This window comes from Haliotis rubra, unplaced genomic scaffold, assembly GCF_003918875.1.
Source record: "Haliotis rubra isolate DU_JTF1 unplaced genomic scaffold, ASM391887v1 Scf9, whole genome shotgun sequence".
NCBI classification, from domain to species: domain Eukaryota; kingdom Metazoa; phylum Mollusca; class Gastropoda; order Lepetellida; family Haliotidae; genus Haliotis; species Haliotis rubra.
The window spans coordinates 3,752,447-3,774,350 of NW_025767634.1; the positions used below are offsets into that span (position 1 = coordinate 3,752,447).

General features: G+C 45.0%; 1 protein-coding gene and 2 long non-coding RNA genes across 4 annotated transcripts in view; 1 reads left to right on the forward strand and 2 right to left on the reverse strand.

Annotated features, from left to right (window-relative positions):
• Window positions 1-662: 662 nt before the first annotated feature.
• Window positions 663-21,904, reverse strand: part of LOC124263820 (dual oxidase maturation factor 1-like) — a 32,826-nt gene continuing 11,584 nt past the window's right edge. The window contains exons 4-11 of the mRNA XM_046698550.1: window positions 20,507-20,644; window positions 19,156-19,248; window positions 15,522-15,675; window positions 15,135-15,349; window positions 14,346-14,465; window positions 10,009-10,139; window positions 8,531-8,682; window positions 663-2,291 (exon numbers count right to left, since the gene is read on the reverse strand). Of these exons, the coding sequence (XP_046554506.1) occupies window positions 2,225-2,291; window positions 8,531-8,682; window positions 10,009-10,139; window positions 14,346-14,465; window positions 15,135-15,349; window positions 15,522-15,675; window positions 19,156-19,248; window positions 20,507-20,644 (1,070 nt within the window). The 3' untranslated portion in view covers window positions 663-2,224. The remainder of the gene's footprint in view (window positions 2,292-8,530; window positions 8,683-10,008; window positions 10,140-14,345; window positions 14,466-15,134; window positions 15,350-15,521; window positions 15,676-19,155; window positions 19,249-20,506; window positions 20,645-21,904) is intronic.
• On the reverse strand, window positions 3,010-5,260 carry LOC124263823. Of its 2 annotated transcripts, XR_006894959.1 has the most exons (6): window positions 5,008-5,260; window positions 4,876-4,954; window positions 4,483-4,562; window positions 3,905-4,116; window positions 3,429-3,481; window positions 3,010-3,164 (listed from the first exon to the last, which is right to left on the reverse strand). It is a non-coding gene; the product is annotated as an uncharacterized LOC124263823 (long non-coding RNA). The 2 variants fall into 2 exon arrangements; XR_006894958.1 differs by lacking the exons at window positions 3,010-3,164; window positions 3,429-3,481 and adding an exon at window positions 3,611-3,639.
• On the forward strand, window positions 17,533-19,149 carry LOC124263824. Its single transcript, XR_006894960.1, has 3 exons — window positions 17,533-17,569; window positions 18,692-18,964; window positions 19,000-19,149. It is a non-coding gene; the product is annotated as an uncharacterized LOC124263824 (long non-coding RNA).

Sequence of the window (21,904 nt, forward strand, 5' to 3'; positions counted from 1 at the left end):
TTTTAAGAATTGGAGTCGATATCATCATTCTGTATGTTTGAACCCTTCGTGCTGCTGGATCCCTATGGACCCTGTGGCTAGTTACGGTCAGAGTGAAACCACTAACCTATGGGGAACATTTGGCCTTGAGCAACCGATACTTGTCACAGTTGACTGAATGGAGATTTGGGCTTGCTGACTTGAGGCAAATTAGTCACGATATGGCTGCAATATTGCCGCTGTGACTATCAACTTTAACCCGCTCACTGATTGAGGCAAGTCTTGTCAGTCACACGACTCCCTGTTCCAGGCTGAGACTACCATCATGTTACTGGAATATTGCAAGAGGACATCACAACATGAATCTACAGAAAACTGAAGGATCAGTTTGGTCAGACTTTCAGTTGACATCCTGTGACTTGGATGTCCTTACTTTGTTTTCACCCACTTGAAGGGGTGGTGGGGTAGCCCATTGGTTAAAACATCGCTCGCCATGCTGAAGACCTGGGTTCGAATTCCCCACATTGGTACAATGTGTGAAGCCCATTTCTGATGTCCCCGCTGATATTGCTGGAATACTGCTAAAAGCGGCATTAAAAAATTCCCTCACTCTCCCACTAGAGTGGAGCATCAAGCAACAATCAAGGGATTATTCTGGTACAAAATGCATTTGAAAGATAAACACAAGTTATGAAGTAGTTTATTTGACATTAACTCAAAATGTGGATAACAGATATACTTATAGGCATTAGTAATGAGTTAGCATGAAGTTGAAGAGGAAATTCAAACAAAGACAAAGAAAGCCAGTAAAATTGAAAAAATACTAATTTAGTTTGTATATCTTGGTCTGACTGGGTGTTGAAAGGACAAGTCTTGAAATATATCACATATTTGTAAACAATAAAATGATGGAATTATCTTGGAATTCATTATGACCTGAGGGTAGTGGGGTAGCCTAGTGGTTAAAGCGTTCGCTCATCACGCTGAAGACCCGGGTTCAATTCCCCACGTGGGAACAATGTGTGAAGCCCATTTCTGGTGATGCCCTGGAATGCTGGAATATTGCTAAAAGCTGCGTAAATTCATAATCACTCAAGACCTGACCATAAGTCAGCATTCGAACTAACGTCAGCTAACGGAAAACCACTCGGACCCGCAGCTTTGTTTTCTGCAGGTCCTTATGGCTGACAGCTTTTTCATTCCCAATAACTGAGTATAATTTTTCAGAAAATATATTTCAGTAATTTCTAGGTTTTTCATTTTCTTGCCAGTGAAGACTGGTCAGTCAATAGAGTTTAATTAAACTCTTTAACTTTGCTAGTTATAGTTTTTGTTTGCTGGGAATTACTGATATTGTAGTTTAAATATAGGGCTTACACATTCTGATCAGGACCCACAACTTTTTATGGTTCTGGGTCCTGGGTCCTCAGGGCCTGCAGCTTTTCAGGGTTAATGGCAAACTCTGCCATAAATCTTACAGTGCTAAAATAAGTGTTGAGCTTTGCATTTTATTTTCATGGAAAATGATTTGCAGTTGACAAGTAAGAAATGAATGCAGATAGTGAATGTTACGGTAGATTGTCAAAATTCATTGTGTGGCAATTAAGACCTATTGGAATGGTTGGCATCTGCATAGACACAAAACACAGCCTGTTTGCGGAAAACAATTAATTTGTTATTCAAGATGATGAATCGATTTCACTCATGTAAATTGTGTTACAGGTTGCCATAGTTGTCAACTAAACAATGTGTGAATAGGCTTTCGATGACACTACCTTTTACAAGCACTGATATGAAATGCCTTGAAAGCCTTGTTTAGAACTCTATATCTTTCGTCCCTTCCACCCAGTTTAAAAGTTTTGAGAATTTCTTTCGGAATTGGTGAACTTTACAGGGAAAAAATATGAACAAAACGTAACATAAGCTACCAAAAATAAACCCTTGATATCTTCATGGGTAATTGTTAAGTGCTTTTCAAGGATCCCAGAGTTGCAGGCATCAACATTTTTAAAAGGTTTCACAACAAAGTTAAGGATCATGCTTTGACAGTACAAATGCAATGAACAAATAAATGTTTTGATGAAACCTTTCATATATACAACACAACTGGGTACAGTAAGTTAAATCTGAACGATATATGAGACCCCCCATCTGGAAGCCAGTATTTTCTCAGACAGTTTGGGTACTTCGATATTCAGGTAGAGAGTTGAAACTGGTAAGATGACCTGGAAACTTGACCAAATGACTAAGCGGATGTCCCCATCTCCAACTGCACATCTCTTGGGTTGGCCCTTTTACCTTTTGCATAGAATCTGGAATAGTGATGGAAAAGGGCCATAGGAAGTAACGTCCTTAGTTATTTTGTCAAGTTGTCAGTGTCACTACCATGATTTCGCCACATTGGCGACAGGGCGACTCCCCACACTGGTGCTTCAAAAACAACGCCCACTACAGACACAACTGGATAATTTGCCTTACTGACACAACCAGGTGTATCACCTTTCTAACACTACCGGAACAACGCGCCTGACAGGCACAACCACGTGACTGACGTCTCTAACACTACGGGAACAACTCGCCTGACAGACACAACCACGTGACTCACCTCTCTAATACTACCGGAACAACTTGCCTGACAGACACAACCACGTGACTCGCCTCTCTAACACTACCGGAACAACTCGCCTGAGAGACACAACCACGTGACTAACCTCTCTAACACTACCGGAACAACTTGACTGACAGACAACCATGTGACTCGCCTCTCTAACACTACCGGAACAACTCGCCTGACAGACACAACCAGGTGTATCACCTCAAGGACACAACAAGGTGTACCACCTGACCGACACAACGAGGGGACTCCCCTCTCTAACACTACTGGAACAACTCGACTGACAGACACAACCACGTGACTCACCTCTCCAACACTACCGGAACAACTCGTCTGACAGACACAACCACGTGACTCACCGCTCCAACACTATCGGAACAACTCGACTGACAGACACAACCACATGATTTACCTCTCTAACACTACCGGAACAACTCGTCTGACAGACACAACCACGTGACTAACCTCTCTAACACTACCGGAACAACTTGACTGACAGACACAACCATGTGACTCGCCTCTCTAACACTACCGGAACAACTCGCCTGACAGACACAACCAGGTGTATCACCTCAAGGACACAACAAGGTGTACCACCTGACCGACACAACGAGGGGACTCCCCTCTCTAACACTACTGGAACAACTCGACTGACAGACACAACCACGTGACTCACCTCTCCAACACTATCGGAACAACTCGTCTGACAGACACAACCACGTGACTCACCGCTCCAACACTATCGGAACAACTCGACTGACAGACACAACCACATGATTTACCTCTCTAACACTACCGGAACAACTCGTCTGACAGACACAACCACGTGACTGACCTCTCTAACACTACTGGAACAACTTGCCTGACAGACACAACCATGTGACTCACCTCTCTAACACTACCAGAACAACTCGCCTGACAGACACAACCAGGTGTATCACCTCAAGGACACAACAAGGTGTACCACCTGACCGACACAACGAGGGGACTCCCCTCTCTAACACTACTGGAACAACTCGACTGACAGACACAACCACGTGACTCACCTCTCCAACACTACCGGAACAACTCGTCTGACAGACACAACCACGTGACTCACCGCTCCAACACTATCGGAACAACTCGACTGACAGACACAACCACATGATTTACCTCTCTAACACTACCGGAACAACTCGTCTGACAGACACAACCACGTGACTGACCTCTCTAACACTACCGGAACAACTCGTCTGACAGACACAACCACGTGACTCACCGCTCCAACACTATCGGAACAACTCGACTAAAAGACACAACCACATGATTTACCTCTCTAACACTACCGGAACAACTCGTCTGACAGACACAACCATGTGACTCACCTCTCTAACACTACCAGAACAACTCGCCTGACAGACACAACCACGTGACTCACCTCTCTAACACTACCAGAACAACTCGCCTGACAGACACACCCACGTCACTCATTTCTCTAACACTACCGGAACAACTCGTCTGACAGACACAACCACGTGACTCACCTCTAATACTACTGGAACAACTCACAAGACAGACACGACCACGTGACTCATCTCTGTAACACTACCGGAACAACTCACCTGACAGACACACCCACGTCACTCATCTCTCTAACACTACCGGAACTACTCGACTGACAGACAGAGCCATGTGACTCACCTCTCTAACACTACCATAACAATTCGCCTGACAGACACAACCATGTGACTCGCCTCTCTAATACTACCGGAACTCACCTGTCAGACACAACCACGTGACTCACCTCTCTAACACTACCGGAACAACTCGTCTGACAGACACAACCACGTGACTGACCTCTTTGACACTACTGGAACAACTTGCCTGACAGACACAACCATGTGACTCACCTCTCTAACACTACCAGAACAACTCGCCTGACAGACACAACCACGTGACTCACCTCTCTAACACTACCAGAACAACTCGCCTGACAGACACACCCACGTCACTCATTTCTCTAACACTACCGGAACAACTCGTCTGACAGACACAACCACGTGACTCACCTCTAATACTACTGGAACAACTCACAAGACAGACACGACCACGTGACTCATCTCTGTAACACTACCGGAACAACTCACCTGACAGAGACACCCACGTCACTCATCTCTCTAACACTACCGGAACTACTCGACTGACAGACAGAGCCATGTGACTCACCTCTCTAACACTACCATAACAATTCGCCTGACAGACACAACCATGTGACTCGCCTCTCTAATACTACCGGAACTCACCTGTCAGACACAACCACGTGACTCACCTCTCTAACACTACCGGAACGACTCGTCTGACAGACACAACCACGTGACTGACCTCTTTGACACTACTGGAACAACTCGTCTGACAGACACAACCACGTGACTGACCTCTCTAACACTACCAGAGCAACTCGCCTGACAGACACAACAACGTTACTCACCTCTCTAACACTACTAGAACAACTCGCCTGACAGACACAACCACATGACTCACCTCTCTAACACTACCAGAACAACTCGCCTGACAGACACAACCACGTGACTCACCTCTCTAACACTACCAGAACAACTCACCTGACAGACACAACCACGTGACTCACCTCTCTAACACTACCGGAACAACTCGACTGACAGACACACCCACGTCACTCATTTCTCTAACACTATCACAACAACTCGGCTGACAGACACAACCACGTGACTCACATCTCTAACACTACCGGAACAACTCGACTGACAGACACACCCACGTCACTCACCTCTCTAACACTACCGGAACAACTCGACTGACAGACACAACCACGTGACTCATCTCTCTAACACTATCACAACAACTCGGCTGACAGACACAACCACGTGACTCACATCTCTAACACTACCAGAACAACTCACTTGTCAGATACAACCACGTGACTCACCTCTCAAACACTACCGGAACAACTCGACTGACAGACACACCCACGTCACTCACCTCTCTAACACTACCGGAACAACTCGACTGACAGACACAACCACGTGACTCATCTCTCTAACACTATCACAACAACTCGGCTGACAGACACAACCACGTGACTCACATCTCTAACACTACCAGAACAACTCACTTGTCAGATACAACCACGTGACTCACCTCTCAAACACTATCAGAACAACTCGCCTGACAGATACAACCATGTGACTCATCTCTCTAACACTATCACAACAACTCGGCTGACAGACACAACCACATGACTCACCTCTCTAACACTACCGGAACAACTCGACTGACAGACACACCCACGTCACTCACCTCTCTAACACTACCGGAACAACTCGACTGACAGACACAACCACGTGACTCATCTCTCTAACACTATCACAACAACTCGGCTGACAGACACAACCACGTGACTCACATCTCTAACACTACCAGAACAACTCACTTGTCAGATACAACCACGTGACTCACCTCTCAAACACTATCAGAACAACTCGCCTGACAGATACAACCATGTGACTCATCTCTCTAACACTACTGGAACAACTCGCCTGACAGACACAACCACGTGACTCACCTCTCTAACACTACCAGAACAACTCGCCTGACAGACAGAACCAGGTGACTCATCTCTCTAACACTATCAGAACAACTCGCCTGACAGACACACCCACGTCACTCATCTCTATAACACTACCGGAACAACTCACCTGTCAGACACAACCATGTGACTCACTTCTCTAACACTACCAGAACAACTCACCTGTCAGACACAACCACGTGACTCATCTCTCTAACACTACCGGGACAACTCGTCTGACAGACACAGCCAAGTGACTCACCTCTAATACTACTGGAACAACTCACCTGACAGACACGACCACGTGACTCATCTCTCTAACACTACCGGAACAACTCACCTGACAGACACACCCACGTCACTTAATCTCTCTAACACTACTGGAACTACTCGACTGACAGACAGAACCACGTGACTCACCTCTTTAACACTACCAGAACAACTCGACTGACAGACACAACCATGTGACTCACCTCTCTAACACTACCAGAACAACTCACCTGTCAGACACAACCATGTAACTCACCTCTCTAACACTACCAGAACAACACACCTGTCAGACAAAACCACGTGACTGACCTCTCTAACACTACCAGAGCAACTCGCCTGACAGACACAACCATGTGACTCACCTCTCTAACACTACCAGAACAACTCGCCTGTCAGACACAACCACGTGACTCACCTCTCTAACACTACCAGAACAACTCGCCTGACAGACACAACCATGTGACTCACCTCTCAAACACTACCGGAACAACTCGACTGACAGACACACCCACGTCACTCACCTCTCTAACACTACCGGAACAACTCACTTGTCAGATACAACCACGTGACTCACCTCTCAAACACTATCAGAACAACTCGCCTGACAGATACAACCATGTGACTCATCTCTCTAACACTATCACAACAACTCGGCTGACAGACACAACCACATGACTCACCTCTCTAACACTACCGGAACAACTCGACTGACAGACACACCCACGTCACTCACCTCTCTAACACTACCGGAACAACTCGACTGACAGACACAACCACGTGACTCATCTCTCTAACACTATCACAACAACTCGGCTGACAGACACAACCACGTGACTCACATCTCTAACACTACCAGAACAACTCACTTGTCAGATACAACCACGTGACTCACCTCTCAAACACTATCAGAACAACTCGCCTGACAGATACAACCATGTGACTCATCTCTCTAACACTACTGGAACAACTCGCCTGACAGACACAACCACGTGACTCACCTCTCTAACACTACCAGAACAACTCGCCTGACAGACAGAACCAGGTGACTCATCTCTCTAACACTATCAGAACAACTCGCCTGACAGACACACCCACGTCACTCATCTCTCTAACACTACCGGAACAACTCACCTGTCAGACACAACCATGTGACTCACTTCTCTAACACTACCAGAACAACTCACCTGTCAGACACAACCACGTGACTCATCTCTCTAACACTACTGGGACAACTCGTCTGACAGACACAGCCACGTGACTCACCTCTAATACTACTGGAACAACTCACCTGACAGACACGACCACGTGACTCATCTCTAACACTACCGGAACAACTCACCTGACAGACACACCCACGTCACTTAATCTCTAACACTACTGGAACTACTCGACTGACAGACAGAACCACGTGACTCACCTCTTTAACACTACCAGAACAACTCGACTGACAGACACAACCATGTGACTCACCTCTCTAACACTACCAGAACAACTCACCTGTCAGACACAACCATGTAACTCACCTCTCTAACACTACCAGAACAACACACCTGTCAGACAAAACCACGTGACTGACCTCTCTAACACTACCAGAGCAACTCGCCTGACAGACACAACCATGTGACTCACCTCTCTAACACTACCAGAACAACTCGCCTGTCAGACACAACCACGTGACTCACCTCTCTAACACTACCAGAACAACTCGCCTGACAGACACAACCATGTGACTCACCTGTCTAACACTACCAGAACAACTCGCCTGACACAACCACGTGACTCATCTCTCTAACACTACCGGAACAACTCGCCTGTCAGACACAACCAGGTGATCAGCCTAATGTCACATCCAGACAACTCATCTGACTTATCAAGGACGTACACTTCACCTGACTAACACAATCAGGGGCGGTGAGGTAACCTAACGGTTAAAGCGTCCGCCCATCACGCTGAAGACCCGTAGTGGATTCCCTACATGGGTACAATGTAAGAAGCCCATTTCTGGTGTCCCTCGCCGTGATATTGCTGGAATATTGCTAAAAGCGGCGTGAAACTAGACTCACAAACACAATGAAGTAACTGACCTGACAGCCTCAGCGTTCTCGTAGGCCTCCTCCTCGCTGCTGTTTTCCTGTGGGGGAGGTGGGGGCGGGGGGCGCTTGGTCTTGCGTCTGTTCTTCTGGAACCTCTGAGTGAAGGTCCTCTCACTGCGCATCTTGGGAGCCGGGATGTCGAACTGTCACAGGAAGAAATAGAATTGTTTCAAGATCTGTCTCTTGAGCACCTCATGGAAGTACCACTAGTAAAGCTGAAGTATTATACGACTCAAAGCATGTTAGGGACCATATTTTAGTTTGATCAACATTGTTCGATACCCTTTGGCATACTTAAAAACCTACCATAAACATACTTCTGTAACCTACGTTACACGCTATACTGTTAGACTAAGGGAATGTGAATGAAACACACACACACACACTCTCTCTCTCACACACACACACACACACACACACACTCTCTCTCTCTCACACACACACACACACACACTCCTTTCTCCCCCTTCCCCCCCAAAAAAACAACAACAAACAAATAAAAAACAAACTCACACACCCTAAACTTTATGTACAAAGTAAGTGACCCCCTGCATGTCATGTGCAAGATCAATTACATTCAGTATATATATATATACGCGCACAAAATGTCCAAAGTAGTACAGGTGTTCAGTCATAAATATTACATGGATAAATAAAAACAGAATGCCTTTTTCTCCAACATGTTTCGTTCTTTACTCTTTAGGGAGATACTGAATGTAATTGATCTTGCACATGATATATATATATATATATATATATTAGTGGTGGTCCGATTAATTGAAATAATCGAAGATTGGTCGCAGTGACTAAACGACCAAGCAATCGATCATAATTTCGCTAATCGAACGCAAACAATTCTGGAACACTTGTTTTCATTAACAATATTTTTCACATGGTTGGTTTTGTCTGTTACATTTTTGCAGCACTACAAGCTCGTTTCAAGTCATGTTTGAATTTATCTTAAAGATTCCAAGAAATTTATGTTCCTAACATACTAGTCATCCTTTAAAGGTATGAAATTTTGCCAAAACCCCCCAAAGGAACTACATGGTTTTTTTCCTTATTTTTATGTGCATTAACAAATTTCATAAATGACGCTAACCAATTATTTTCGATGATGGATCAGTAGTAATGAACCAATCATCAATTATGAGATTTTAACCAATTTCCGACACACACACACACACACACACACACACACACACACACACACACACACACACACACACACACACACACACACACACACACACACACACACACACACACACACACACACACACACACACACACACACACATCTCCTCTTCATGAATCATTCCTGCTTGACAACGGTACAGAGTCTGTATCGAAACGTCTCACTGACGGAATAAAGAAGTTGTTATCCGTAAAGTGTTTTCAATATTGTACGTCCCAGCTTGAAAAATGCAACTCAAATAGGGATCTGTATAAGCTGCAATGAATCTTACCCGCACGTCGTAGATGTCGTCGTCGTTTGACGTTGTTGGTCGGGGAGCGTTGCTCGCGCCGTTAGTCCTCTTCTCAACGTCCTCGTCCTCGTCTTCGTCATTGTTCTCTTCAACTTCGGTGGCATGGATCTCTGCAACATTTACATTGTGATGAGAGTTAGTGGGCGAATGACGAGGGTTTCTCTCTTCGCTTTGTCAGTAATCCGTTATGACTTCATAGTTTGTGGAGACTGATATCCTACAAACCTTCCTTCAACGTGGACAAGTTTATCTCATACCACTCGTCCAGCTGGTAACGGTCCTGCTCACAGACACTCTTGAGAAAGGGGGATGGAGGTGGGGTGCACGCTTCATTTTCACCCGTTTTCACGGGACTTTCAATGGACAATCAATAAACTTTCAGGACAAAAGGGGAGAGGTATCATTTTTTTAATTGTAGGTACACTGTATTTCCATGAGGACTGTAGGCAAATTGGGATTGTAGGCAGCTTACCCTGCTCTCCAGTCCCATGTATTGGGCTACTCAGTTTGAGCTGTTGGGAACATTCCTTTGTTTTGATTAGGTTTAAAATGAGGGCATACAGAAGTCGAGAGAGAAAACCAAGGTGGTGTCCTCCCATTACGCAGACAGCCAGTTCGCAGACACCTTAAAACAACAACATTTACGGTTCAATGAACAGATGAGCAACTACCTGTTACCTACACATTATAATGGAATAGTCCAAATAAAACCAAAAACAAAAAATTTAATATTTATTTGATAACAAGAATATAATATTTTTCAAATAACAATGCGCAATAGTAGCACAGTAGCTTCAAGTAGATATATCTTTGACATAGCAATGTTTTATCTGTATTTATAGATCTAATTAAAGCTTAGTTATAGCAAGTCCAGTTCATGTCTTGTTAGCCAAGTTTTATGAGGTTGCCCACCGCATCTAGGAACTGAAGAGGATTTTTATCGCCGCGACTCAGTGTGTCTTTGAGCCTCAGGATCCTGTTGTCGATCTCTCTGTAGACTCGGTTGCGACTTGGAGGAGCAGCCCCAAAGTCGAGTTATCTCAGCTTGGCTCTGTCAGCCATCTCGATCCTCCGAATTACTTCCACAAAGCGAAATATGTTGGGGTGGCGGTGTGGAAGAGATCTGTTCATCCGACTGTGGAAACCTTCCAAGTTGTTGTTGGTCCTTGGTCCTACAGTGTTGTGATGGTTCCAAAGTGACAGTGGGAATCGGGCGTCATAGACCACCCATGTGACGACCATGTAATCCTTGATGTCCTCAATGCGGTCAGAGGCTGGGGAGGAGTCCATGGCCTCAATCCAGGTGTCTTGAACCTGATCTTGTGGCAATAAGGCAAGGGCAGCTGCTCTCCTGATGAACTCATTTACTGCTGGATCCTCCTTGTATGCAACTGTGAGACCTAGATCTTGTGTCTTCACCCACAGGGCTTGGGAGAAGTGGAAGAAGCATCCCTTGGTCTCTGCATTTGGAAATTCCATCTCGATGGCTCGGATGGTGGCAAGCTCAAAATCTGTCTGTATTTTTGCTGGGGCCAGGGGACGATTCAGTTCCTCCAACACCTTCTCCTTGAGGAGGCGGAACAGTCTAACGTAGGTGGTGGTTTGACGATCAGGCAGAAGGGCAAAGACTAAGGGGTATGACACAGAGTTGCAACGGGCATGAATAATGTAAACCTGATCCCAAAGCTCAGGGCAGGCAGTGAAAGTTCCATCCATGTAGATGGTATCGGCGGTCTGCAGCACCTGGAGCTGTTCAGTGGTAGAGAACTCTAGGATCTTGTCTTGTTCTCCATCAGAAAGAAGAAGGAAACGACGTCCATCACTTGTCTCTGTCCAACTGTCTTCCAAATGCACTTCTCGGAGGGTGGTAGGTAACGCTGGCATGGTCTTGCGGCGGTGTCTGTACACAGAACTGCTGACGCTGGTGAAAGATGGAAGAACGTGTAGGTTGTCTTCCTCCTCTACTGACAGCTGCTCTGTGTACAAGGTCTGCATCTGTGTTGTCTCCTCTCTAGCTCGCTTGCGCAGTTCACTGACAAATCTTTGCTTGTTCCATTATACCCGTAGGTGTTACTCTAATTCACCTTCTTGCTCAGTGTCTGCCAACTGGGTGTCTGTCAAATGGGTGTCTGTCAAATGGGAGATAACCACCAAGGTTAAATCCGGTAGGTCACTCTTATCAACTTAATGATCTCATAACTTCATCACGAGGAGGTACTTGTGCGCTGAAAGCAGACGTACTTTTACATGTCGAAGAAATCTTCAAAGGAATTTCAATTACGTAACAGCTTGATATGTAGATCATTTATTTATTTCAGTAAAGGCAAGATGGGAGGCGACGTCTTTAGTCTATTCATGATGCGAGGCTGTAGAGATCCGGCTACCTTTGTCAAGCAAGAGTAGAACGAGGCAGCCAAGGGCAGACTTACAAGAGCAAAGGATAATGGCTGGTTGATCTGCCGACAATAGAAATAAGCCAACTGGCAGAGAACCAATTATACATTGCAGATAAGCACATTGTGATGATAATTACTCACCTCCTTCTAAAATGCCAAACATATTTATTTGTTTTTTTTATTTATCTGTGTCACTACTTTTAAAGCTAAAGACATCCACTGCATATTACATCTGAATGCGTCACCACATCTTATATACACATGGCAAATGGTATCGCAACATCTATTAATTTATACCCCTATACATCATTATAAATCCATATTATAATTATGTTTGTAAGGTGATTGTGAGCCTTCGGGCGAACCATACATTGATTTTAGATATACACGTAATACGATCAAAGGCGAGCATCACGTGCAATACGTGTGCCCGTTATTAAGCAAATATCAAGTTAAGTAACTGTTCTTGGGGACCCTTCATGATTTATGGCTAGGTAAGGTGATGATGATCTTAAGGGGGTGGACTGGGGGGTGTCACCAATTTTGTTCTGGGGAGATAGGAGAGGTCATCAATTTTGTACACAAGTACTTGGGGGTCGTCATTGATTTTGTACATGACATGCAGGGAAGGGGGGTCACTTACTTTGTACATACATTTTTTGGGGTGGTGGGGTGGGGTGTCATTCACATTGTACATGCTTCTGTATAAAATTCATCCTTACACCCCCTCACGCCATAAATTATGAACGGTCCCTTACAGTTCGATAACTTGGATAATCAATTATTTGCTTATTGATCAGGTAACATGGGGCCTCCTCAACTGACAAATGCTCAACTGACACATTTATGCGGACGCATGGACTGGAGGACAGACATTGCTATTCTACAGAAGCTAAACACACAACATCCTCGGTTATCCAGTGTTTAATATCTCCATTCTGTTATGATAAATATTCCGGACCCACCCGCCACAACCGGAAACGACGCGCCATCTTCGTCCATCTTAAATTTAAATAAACAACCAATCAGCATTCTTGTTCTGAATGCGACATCGAGATGAATTAAAAATTGCTGTCTCAACCAAGCAAAACCATCAATATATATAGTCGAAACATCAACTGATAAATGTCCCTTTACACGGAAATTTGTTTTCCTTAATACTAAAACAGTGTGAATGTCGACCTTTTTTCTACACGACATTCTGTTAGTATTTTTCAAAATTAGGTTTAAGTCGAATCGAGTGCTGGCGTTATGGCCGCCTGTTTCAGTAATTTGATTGGATGTCTATGTTTAGCGCCATGTCGAACCCGGATTGAAATAACGGTATAGTGGCGATGGGTAGGAGATATGTCAGCACTAAATAATCGTGGATGAACACACCACAGCGGGGTACCTTCATCTTTAGATTTCTTCTCTGAAATAGTTAGTGATGCATTTGAAATGGTATTATAATTGTATCTGTATAAGACTAAATAATAGATGTATTCCATGGTCACACGGGAGTCTGTATAAGACTGAATAATACATGTATTCCATGGTCACATGGGAGTCTGTATAAGACTGAATAATACATGTATTCCATGGCCACACGGGAGTCTGTATAAGACAAGACAAGGGTATAAATGGTGTCTGTACCTGTCGACAGGATTGGTTGATTGTACAACGCTGCACTCGGCAATATATATTCCAGCTATTTGGCGACGGTTTGTAAATAATCGAGTCAGGAACATTCGTCATTCCAGTGATCAACAGCATGAGCATCGATCTAATCAGGATACGGTGACATGAGTCAACCAAGCCAGCGAGCCTGACCACCCGATCCCGTTAGTCGCCTCTTACGAAAAGCACGGGTTACTGAATTACCGATTCAAACCCGGATCTTCACGGGTCTGTGGACAGGAAGTGACGTTTGCTACCCACCTTCCACCTGGATCTCCTCCGAGTCTTGTAGGACGTCCACGTTGAAGAAGGTGGCGATGTGCCGGGGCCAGCGAAGGTCAAGGATGTATATAACTATCCCCAGGATGAGGCACAGGATGCCTGTCAACAAAATCATTAAACTACGTTTATGACGAACTCAAAGAGGCCACTATTTTAAAAAAAACGAACTCAGAGGGACCACTAACTTTAGTTCGTTATATTCCTTAGTTCGTCATTAGCGAATTCGTTATAAACATTGTTTACTGCATTTAGTTTCACAAACAAACACCCGGTGTCGTCACTGAATCTGAGTGATCAATTAATGCGATCTTCAAACTGGTATTTTTACGATTGATGGTATCTGTTTCGACAGAGCCAAAATTGAACACATTTTTAAATCATGATTCGGAGGTCAGTCCTCTTTTTGTTGGTCGTTAAAGAGATTTGGTTAGTGAGCAAGATCCCGGTTTTTGTTGGGTGCGTTTCCTTTGGGTGTTTTTTAGGGCAGGGGTGTGTTCATATGTATTCGTTTAATCTAATTGCATATTGAAACTATTTCAAGATTTCAGTTCTGCAGCAGAGGTAACAGATCATGACATTGGTCGGAATGATTTCTTGACAAGATCTTCCTCTTTAAAGAAAAACATGACATTAATTGAAAAGTATTTGTAAAGTCTCTCTGCGTAAATGAGTATTTTTAACAAGGCTGACATAGCTATACAAAACAGGCCTTGGCCAGAACGGGAGTGCTCTGGGAACGCTATTCGAAGGGAAGCACAATATGGAAACCTGTTATGAGGCATAGCCAGAACGCTGAGCTGAAGGTGAACTTCATCATGTGCTCAGCTGAGAAGGGGATGACGAGTGTGTTGAAGTTCCTGACTGTTGCCCAGATGATGTTTCCAGACACCATGCAGATCCCCGTCAGAAGCAACATGTAAGCTCCATACCTCAGCAGAACGAAAAACAGGATGTTGGCTAACACCCACAACGGAAAAGCCGTCCTGTAAGAACAAAGGGGAGATAACCGATTTACGATTAGTAGGTTTTACTTTCACGCTTTGCGTGTCATAGTCTTTTCTGTTAAAATAGTGCGTTTTATTTTTGCTCCGCACGAATACTGCAATTGAGAATATGTATGACCTCAAATGTAATTCAACGGGGGCCTGATATTACCATAGCAGTATATGGGTGTACCACCCGGCCTGTCTGTAGAAGCGCCCCCATCGGACACCCTCTCCGTCGAATGTGAAGTATTCTGCTATCCACAGAACTGGCAGCGGGAGTCCACGGAACTGAGCGGCTCGGTACTCCCGGGCAAACCTTCCAGCTGGTGACCAAACATATGGGCTAACGGTAAATGAGGACTGTATACATTATGCTGAGATGTGGTTTTCCTACTAACATACACATGGAAACAGGGAATCGGCCTACTGACATACACATGGAAACAGGGAATGGGCCTACTGACATACACATAAGGAAACAGGGAATGGGCCTACTGACATACACATGGAAACAGGGAATGGGCCTACTGACATACACATGGAAACAGGGAATCGGCCTACTGACATACACATGGAAACAGGGAATCGGCCTACTGACATACACATGGAAACAGGGAATCGGCCTACTGACATACACATGGAAACAGGGAATGGGCCTACTGACATACACATGGAAACAGGGAATGGGCCTACTGACATACACATGGAAACAGGGAATCGGCCTACTGACATACACATGGAACTATGAAATCGGCCTACTGACATACACATGGAACTATGAAATCGGCCTACTGACATGGAAACAGGGAATGGGCCTACTGACCACAGGAATGGGCCTACTGGCATACACATGGAAACAGGGAATCGGCCTACTGACATACACATGGAAACAGGAATCGGCCTACATACACACTGACATACAGGAATCGGCCTACTGACATACACACAGGGAATGGAAACAGGGGAAACAGGAATCGGCCTACTGACATACACATGGAAACAGGGAATCGGCCTACTGACATACACATGGAAACAGGGAATGGGCCTACTGACATACACATGGAATGGGCCTACTGGCATACACATGGAAACAGGGAATCGGCCTACTGACATACACATGGAAACAGGGAATGGGCCTACTGACATACACATGGAAACAGGGAATCGGCATACTGACATACACATGGAAACAGGGAATCGGCCTACTGACATACACATGGAAATATGAAATCGGCCTACTGACATACAATAATAAGGAAACAGGGAATCGGCCTACTGACATACCCATGGAAACAGGGAATCGGCCCAATATCGGCCTACTGGACATACACACATGGAACTATGAAATCAGCCTACTGACATACACATGGGAACAGGGAATGGGCCTACTGACATACACACACAGGGAATGGGCCTACTGGCATACACATTGAAACAGGAATCGGCCTACTGACATACACATGGAAACATGAAATCGGCCTACTGACATACACATGGAAATAGTGGGAGGCCCCTATTGGTATATACATGGAAATAGCGAATGGGCCTACTGACATACACACGTAGAAATAGTGGGAGGCCCCTACTGACATACACGTGGAAACATTGGGGTGGGCCTACTGACATACACGTAGAAATAGGGTGGGCCCACTGGCATACACATGGAAACAAGGAACTGGCCTACTGGCATACACATGGAAACAGGAAATGGGCCTACTGGCATACACACATGGAAACAGGGAATCCTGGCCTACTGACATACACATGGAAACAGGAATGGGCCTACTGACATACACATGGAAACAGGGAATGAAATATGAAATCGGCCTACTGACATACAAATGGAAATAGTGGGGTGGCCCTACTGACATACACATGGAAACAGGGAATGGGCCTACTGGCATACACATGGAAACAGGGAATTGGCCTACTGACATACACATGGAAACAGGGAATGGGCCTACTGGCATACACACATGGAAACAGGGAATCGGCCTACTGACATATACATGGAAACAGGGAATCGGCTCTACTGACATACACTTTGAAACAGGGAATTGGCCTACCGGCATACACATGGAAACAGGGAATCGGCCTACTGACATACACACATGGAAACAGGGAATCGGCCTACTGACACACACACATGGAAACAGGGAATCGGCCTACTGACATAAACAGGGAATGGGCCTACTGACATACACATGGAAACAGGAAGTGGGCCTACTGGCATACACATGGAAACAAGGAATTGGCCTACTGGCATACACATGGAAACAGGGAATGGGCCTACTGGCATACACATGGAAACAGGGAATGGGCCTACTGGCATACCTTACATGGAAACAGGGAATGGGCATACTGGCATACACATGGAAACATGAAATCGGCCTACTGACATACACATGGAAATAGTGGGGAGGCCCTATTGGTATATACATGGAAATAGCGAATGGGCCTACTGACATACACACATAGAAATAGTGGGGAGGCCCTACTGACATACACGTGGAAATATTGGGGGTGGGCCTACTGACATACACGTAGAAATAGGGGTGGGCCTACTGGCATACACATGGAAACAAGGAATTGGCCTACTGGCATGGCCACATGGGAAACAGGGAATGGGCCCTACTGGCATACACATGGAAACAGGGAATGGGCCTACTGACATACACATGGAAACAGGGAATGGGCCTACTGACATACACATGGAAACAGGGAATCGGCCTACTGACATACACATGGAAACAGGGAATCGGCCTACTGACATACACATGGAAACAGGGAATGGGCCTACTGACATACACATGGAAACAGGGAATTGGCCTACTGACATACACATGGAAACAGGGAATCGGCCTACTGACATACACATGGAAACAGGAATCGGCCTACTGACATATACATGGAAACAGGGAATCGGCCTACTGACATACACTTTGAAACAGGGAATCATCTACCGGCATACACATGGAAACAGGGAATCGGCCTACTGACATACACATGGAAACAGGGAATCGGCCTACTGACAAACACATGGAAACAGGGAATCAGCCTACTGACATAAACAGGGAATGGGCCTACTGACATACACATGGAAACAGGGAATGGGCCTACTGGCATACACATGGAAACAGGGAATTGGCCTACTGACATACACATGGAAACAGGGAATGGGCCTACTGGCATACACATGGAATCAGGGAATAGGCCTACTGGCATACACATGGAAACAGGGAATGGGCATACTGGCATACACATGGAAACATGAAATCGGCCTACTGACATACACATGGAAATAGTGGGGAGGCCCTATTGGTATATACATGGAAATAGGGAATGGGCCTACTGACATACACATGGAAATAGCGAATGGGCCTACTGACATACACGTAGAAATAGTGGGGAGGCCCTACTGACATGAACGTGGAAATATTGGGGTGGGCCTACTGACATACACGTAGAAATAGGGGGTGGGCCTACTGACATACACATGGAAATAGGGAATTGGCCTACTGACATACACGTGGAAATAGTGGGCGGCCCTACTGGTATACAAGTAGAAATAGTGGGTTGGGCCTACTGACATACATTGTACACGTGGAAATAGTTGGGTGGGCCTACTGACATACACGTAGAAATAGTGGGGTGGGCCTACTGACATACACATGGAAATAGGGGGATGGTGGTCAACACACTGATATACATGACACGTGCAAATAGAGGGTTGCGCCAACCTACTGACATACACACGTGCATTATGGCGGTCAACACAGTAACACACGAATTAATCAACCAACCAAAAGGCCCGAAGCCGAGGCGCCCTTGTCTCCACTCCCAGCTGAAGTGCTCGTTGTAGTTGATCGTCTCATTCAGCTGCATCTCTGGTTCTCCTGAAAGGTGAAATGTAAGCCGCTGTACACAACTGTGTGCTGGGTATCCGTCATACATTAGTTGAATAGTCAAACCTGCTTTACTCGAACACATCCATCTAATGTTCAAGACGAGTGCCCCATTTGTGGCAGAATGTTTCATAGCTGTGCTCGGTGTAAATAATGACGGGACTCGTATTGTATCTTGTTGTAAAATACGTAATATAAGTGTAACTCAAAGTGCTTATGATGTTCTCGAGTTCTGAGTTAAGGGACCGTTCATAATTCCCGTGTGTGTAGTGTGGATTGTGAGGGGGGTGGGGGTGGGCACCCATTTTGTTCTGGGGACGTAGGGAGGTCATCAATTTTGTACACAGGTACAATTATGCTTAAAAATTATTGAGGGGTGGGGGTGTAATTGATGTTGTACATGACATGGGGAGGTGGGCTTCGATTATATCTTAAATTATAACCAAGAATAGATAGATAATATGAAGATTATTTAACTCTACATAAATAGCTTGTACAATGCTAACGAATACGTACACGTAGACTAAGGCTTAGTCTCTGAATATATATAATTTTGATAGTAACAAACAAACCCATTTATATTGAAAAGGAGCCAAGGGAGACCAGAGATTCAGAACCTGAGGAAATCTAGACTTGCTGTATTTAGGGCTTTAGCACTGCAGAGAGGGCTTGGCAGTAGGGAAATTAATGAGGTTCAGGGACTGTGAGACAGGCTAACATATACGTTACGAATTTGAACTGTGTAAAGTTGATCGTACAGTAAACAGCTTAGACATATTCGTCCTTTCCACATTTGGAAAGAAGCGAACCTTATAGGGAATAGACTTACTGACACAACATGGATTTAGGAATATATAGTGAGTGAGTGAATACTGCTGAGCACCACATCAGCAATTTTGCAAGTTCGTTTTATTCCAGGTTTTGAAAGGATTTGGCGTCTTAAGCAATATTCTGTTTATTGGTTTGTTGTTTTACGCCGCTCTCAGCAATATCCCAGCTATATGGCGGCGGACTGTAAATAATGTCTGGACCAGACAATCCAGTGATGAACATCATGAGCATCAATCTATGCGGTCGATATACGATGTTTTGAGTCAATCAGGTCAGCGAGCCTGACCACTCGATCCCGTTAGTCGCATCTTTCGACAAGCGGGGTTGCTGAAGACCAGGATGTTCACGGGTCGGTCCAATGGGTAAAATGGCATACATTTGTATATGGCATACGCAGTGTCTCGTGTTTTACGCCTACCTTTAAGAGTTATGTTAACTCCGCGGAGCCCTATATGAAGTCCTATCTCCGCTGTGATGTCTTTCCCAGTCCCTGCCTTGTATTTGGTTATAGTATTAGTGATGACCGACTCCTCCCAGGACATAGCGAAGTTGCTCACTGTGGAGAGAAGGAGAGTTAGCGCAGCTTGTGGAACAACAAAATCTGTTACATCAGTACAATTTGATAAACACAAGTGAGTTGGGCTATAAGGCCATGTTAAGCAACATTCTAGCAAAATGGGCTTCACAAACTGTACCCATGTGGAGAAGAAAACCTGGATCTTTGTGACGAGGTGAGTATGGTTTTCGCTATATACCAGCAATATCACGGCGGGGGATATTAGAATTGTGATTCACACATTAGACCCATGCAGGGAATCGAACCCGGGTCTTCGGCGTGACGAGCGGACGCTTTAACCACATCCTCCATTTAATAAAATAAGAAGGTCATGCGGGCTGTTTACATTTATGCGGGTATGTTGTTGACATATCTTGGATCATAATCAGGTTGAATTTAGGATCTAAACCCGGGATAAGCGGATCCTGACGCGGAGTCATGAATTGCCAATGCAGATTGATGTGACATAACATGGCCATCGGGCAACAGATTTGCGCATGAATATGTAAATGTCATTCTGGTTTGTTTGTGAAAGTGTTTTGAAATGTCTACGGGACGTATGCGTAATAAATACAAAACACATGCATGTCAAGCATCTCTGAGGGTGTGGGTTCGAATCCCGGATGGGACTCAACCAAACAAAAGTACTAGAATCTGTACGTTACTAAGAAAGTGTAATTCCAAATATAAAGTATGTTACATTTGACCACTTTCTAAATGTTAGAACCCATTGTTGATAAAATAGTTTATTTGTTTTATGTCGCAAACAGTCTCGTCTGTGTTTACAACATTAAGACTTAATGCTCGTGACTTGCTAAACTTCACTGACATCGAAACACAATATGCCCCATCACGATAAGCGCCTAAGCAGGAAGGTAGATTGCGACAAAAGCACGGGTCACTTCCTGATTGAGAGATGAAGCGCTTGCTGTGTCACATAATACGTGCGTTCTACAACCCGCTCAGGGGATGTGATACGGTGAGGTGAGGTGAAGTTGGATTTAACGTCGTGCTTGAGAATATTTCGCTCATATGACGACGTGCATGCGTGTGTATGTGTATGTGCGGCTGCTTGTACTAGCCCAGACTGAAGCTGGTTTTATAGTGCTAGCCCACTGAGATACCATGCCGCAGTGAAGCATGAATACCTCACTCAGACACATTATACAGACACATTATGACTCCGAGCCGACCAGTCCTTGCTGTACCCATTAATGCCGAGCGCCAGGCAGGGACCAACAAGTACCATATTTTAACGTC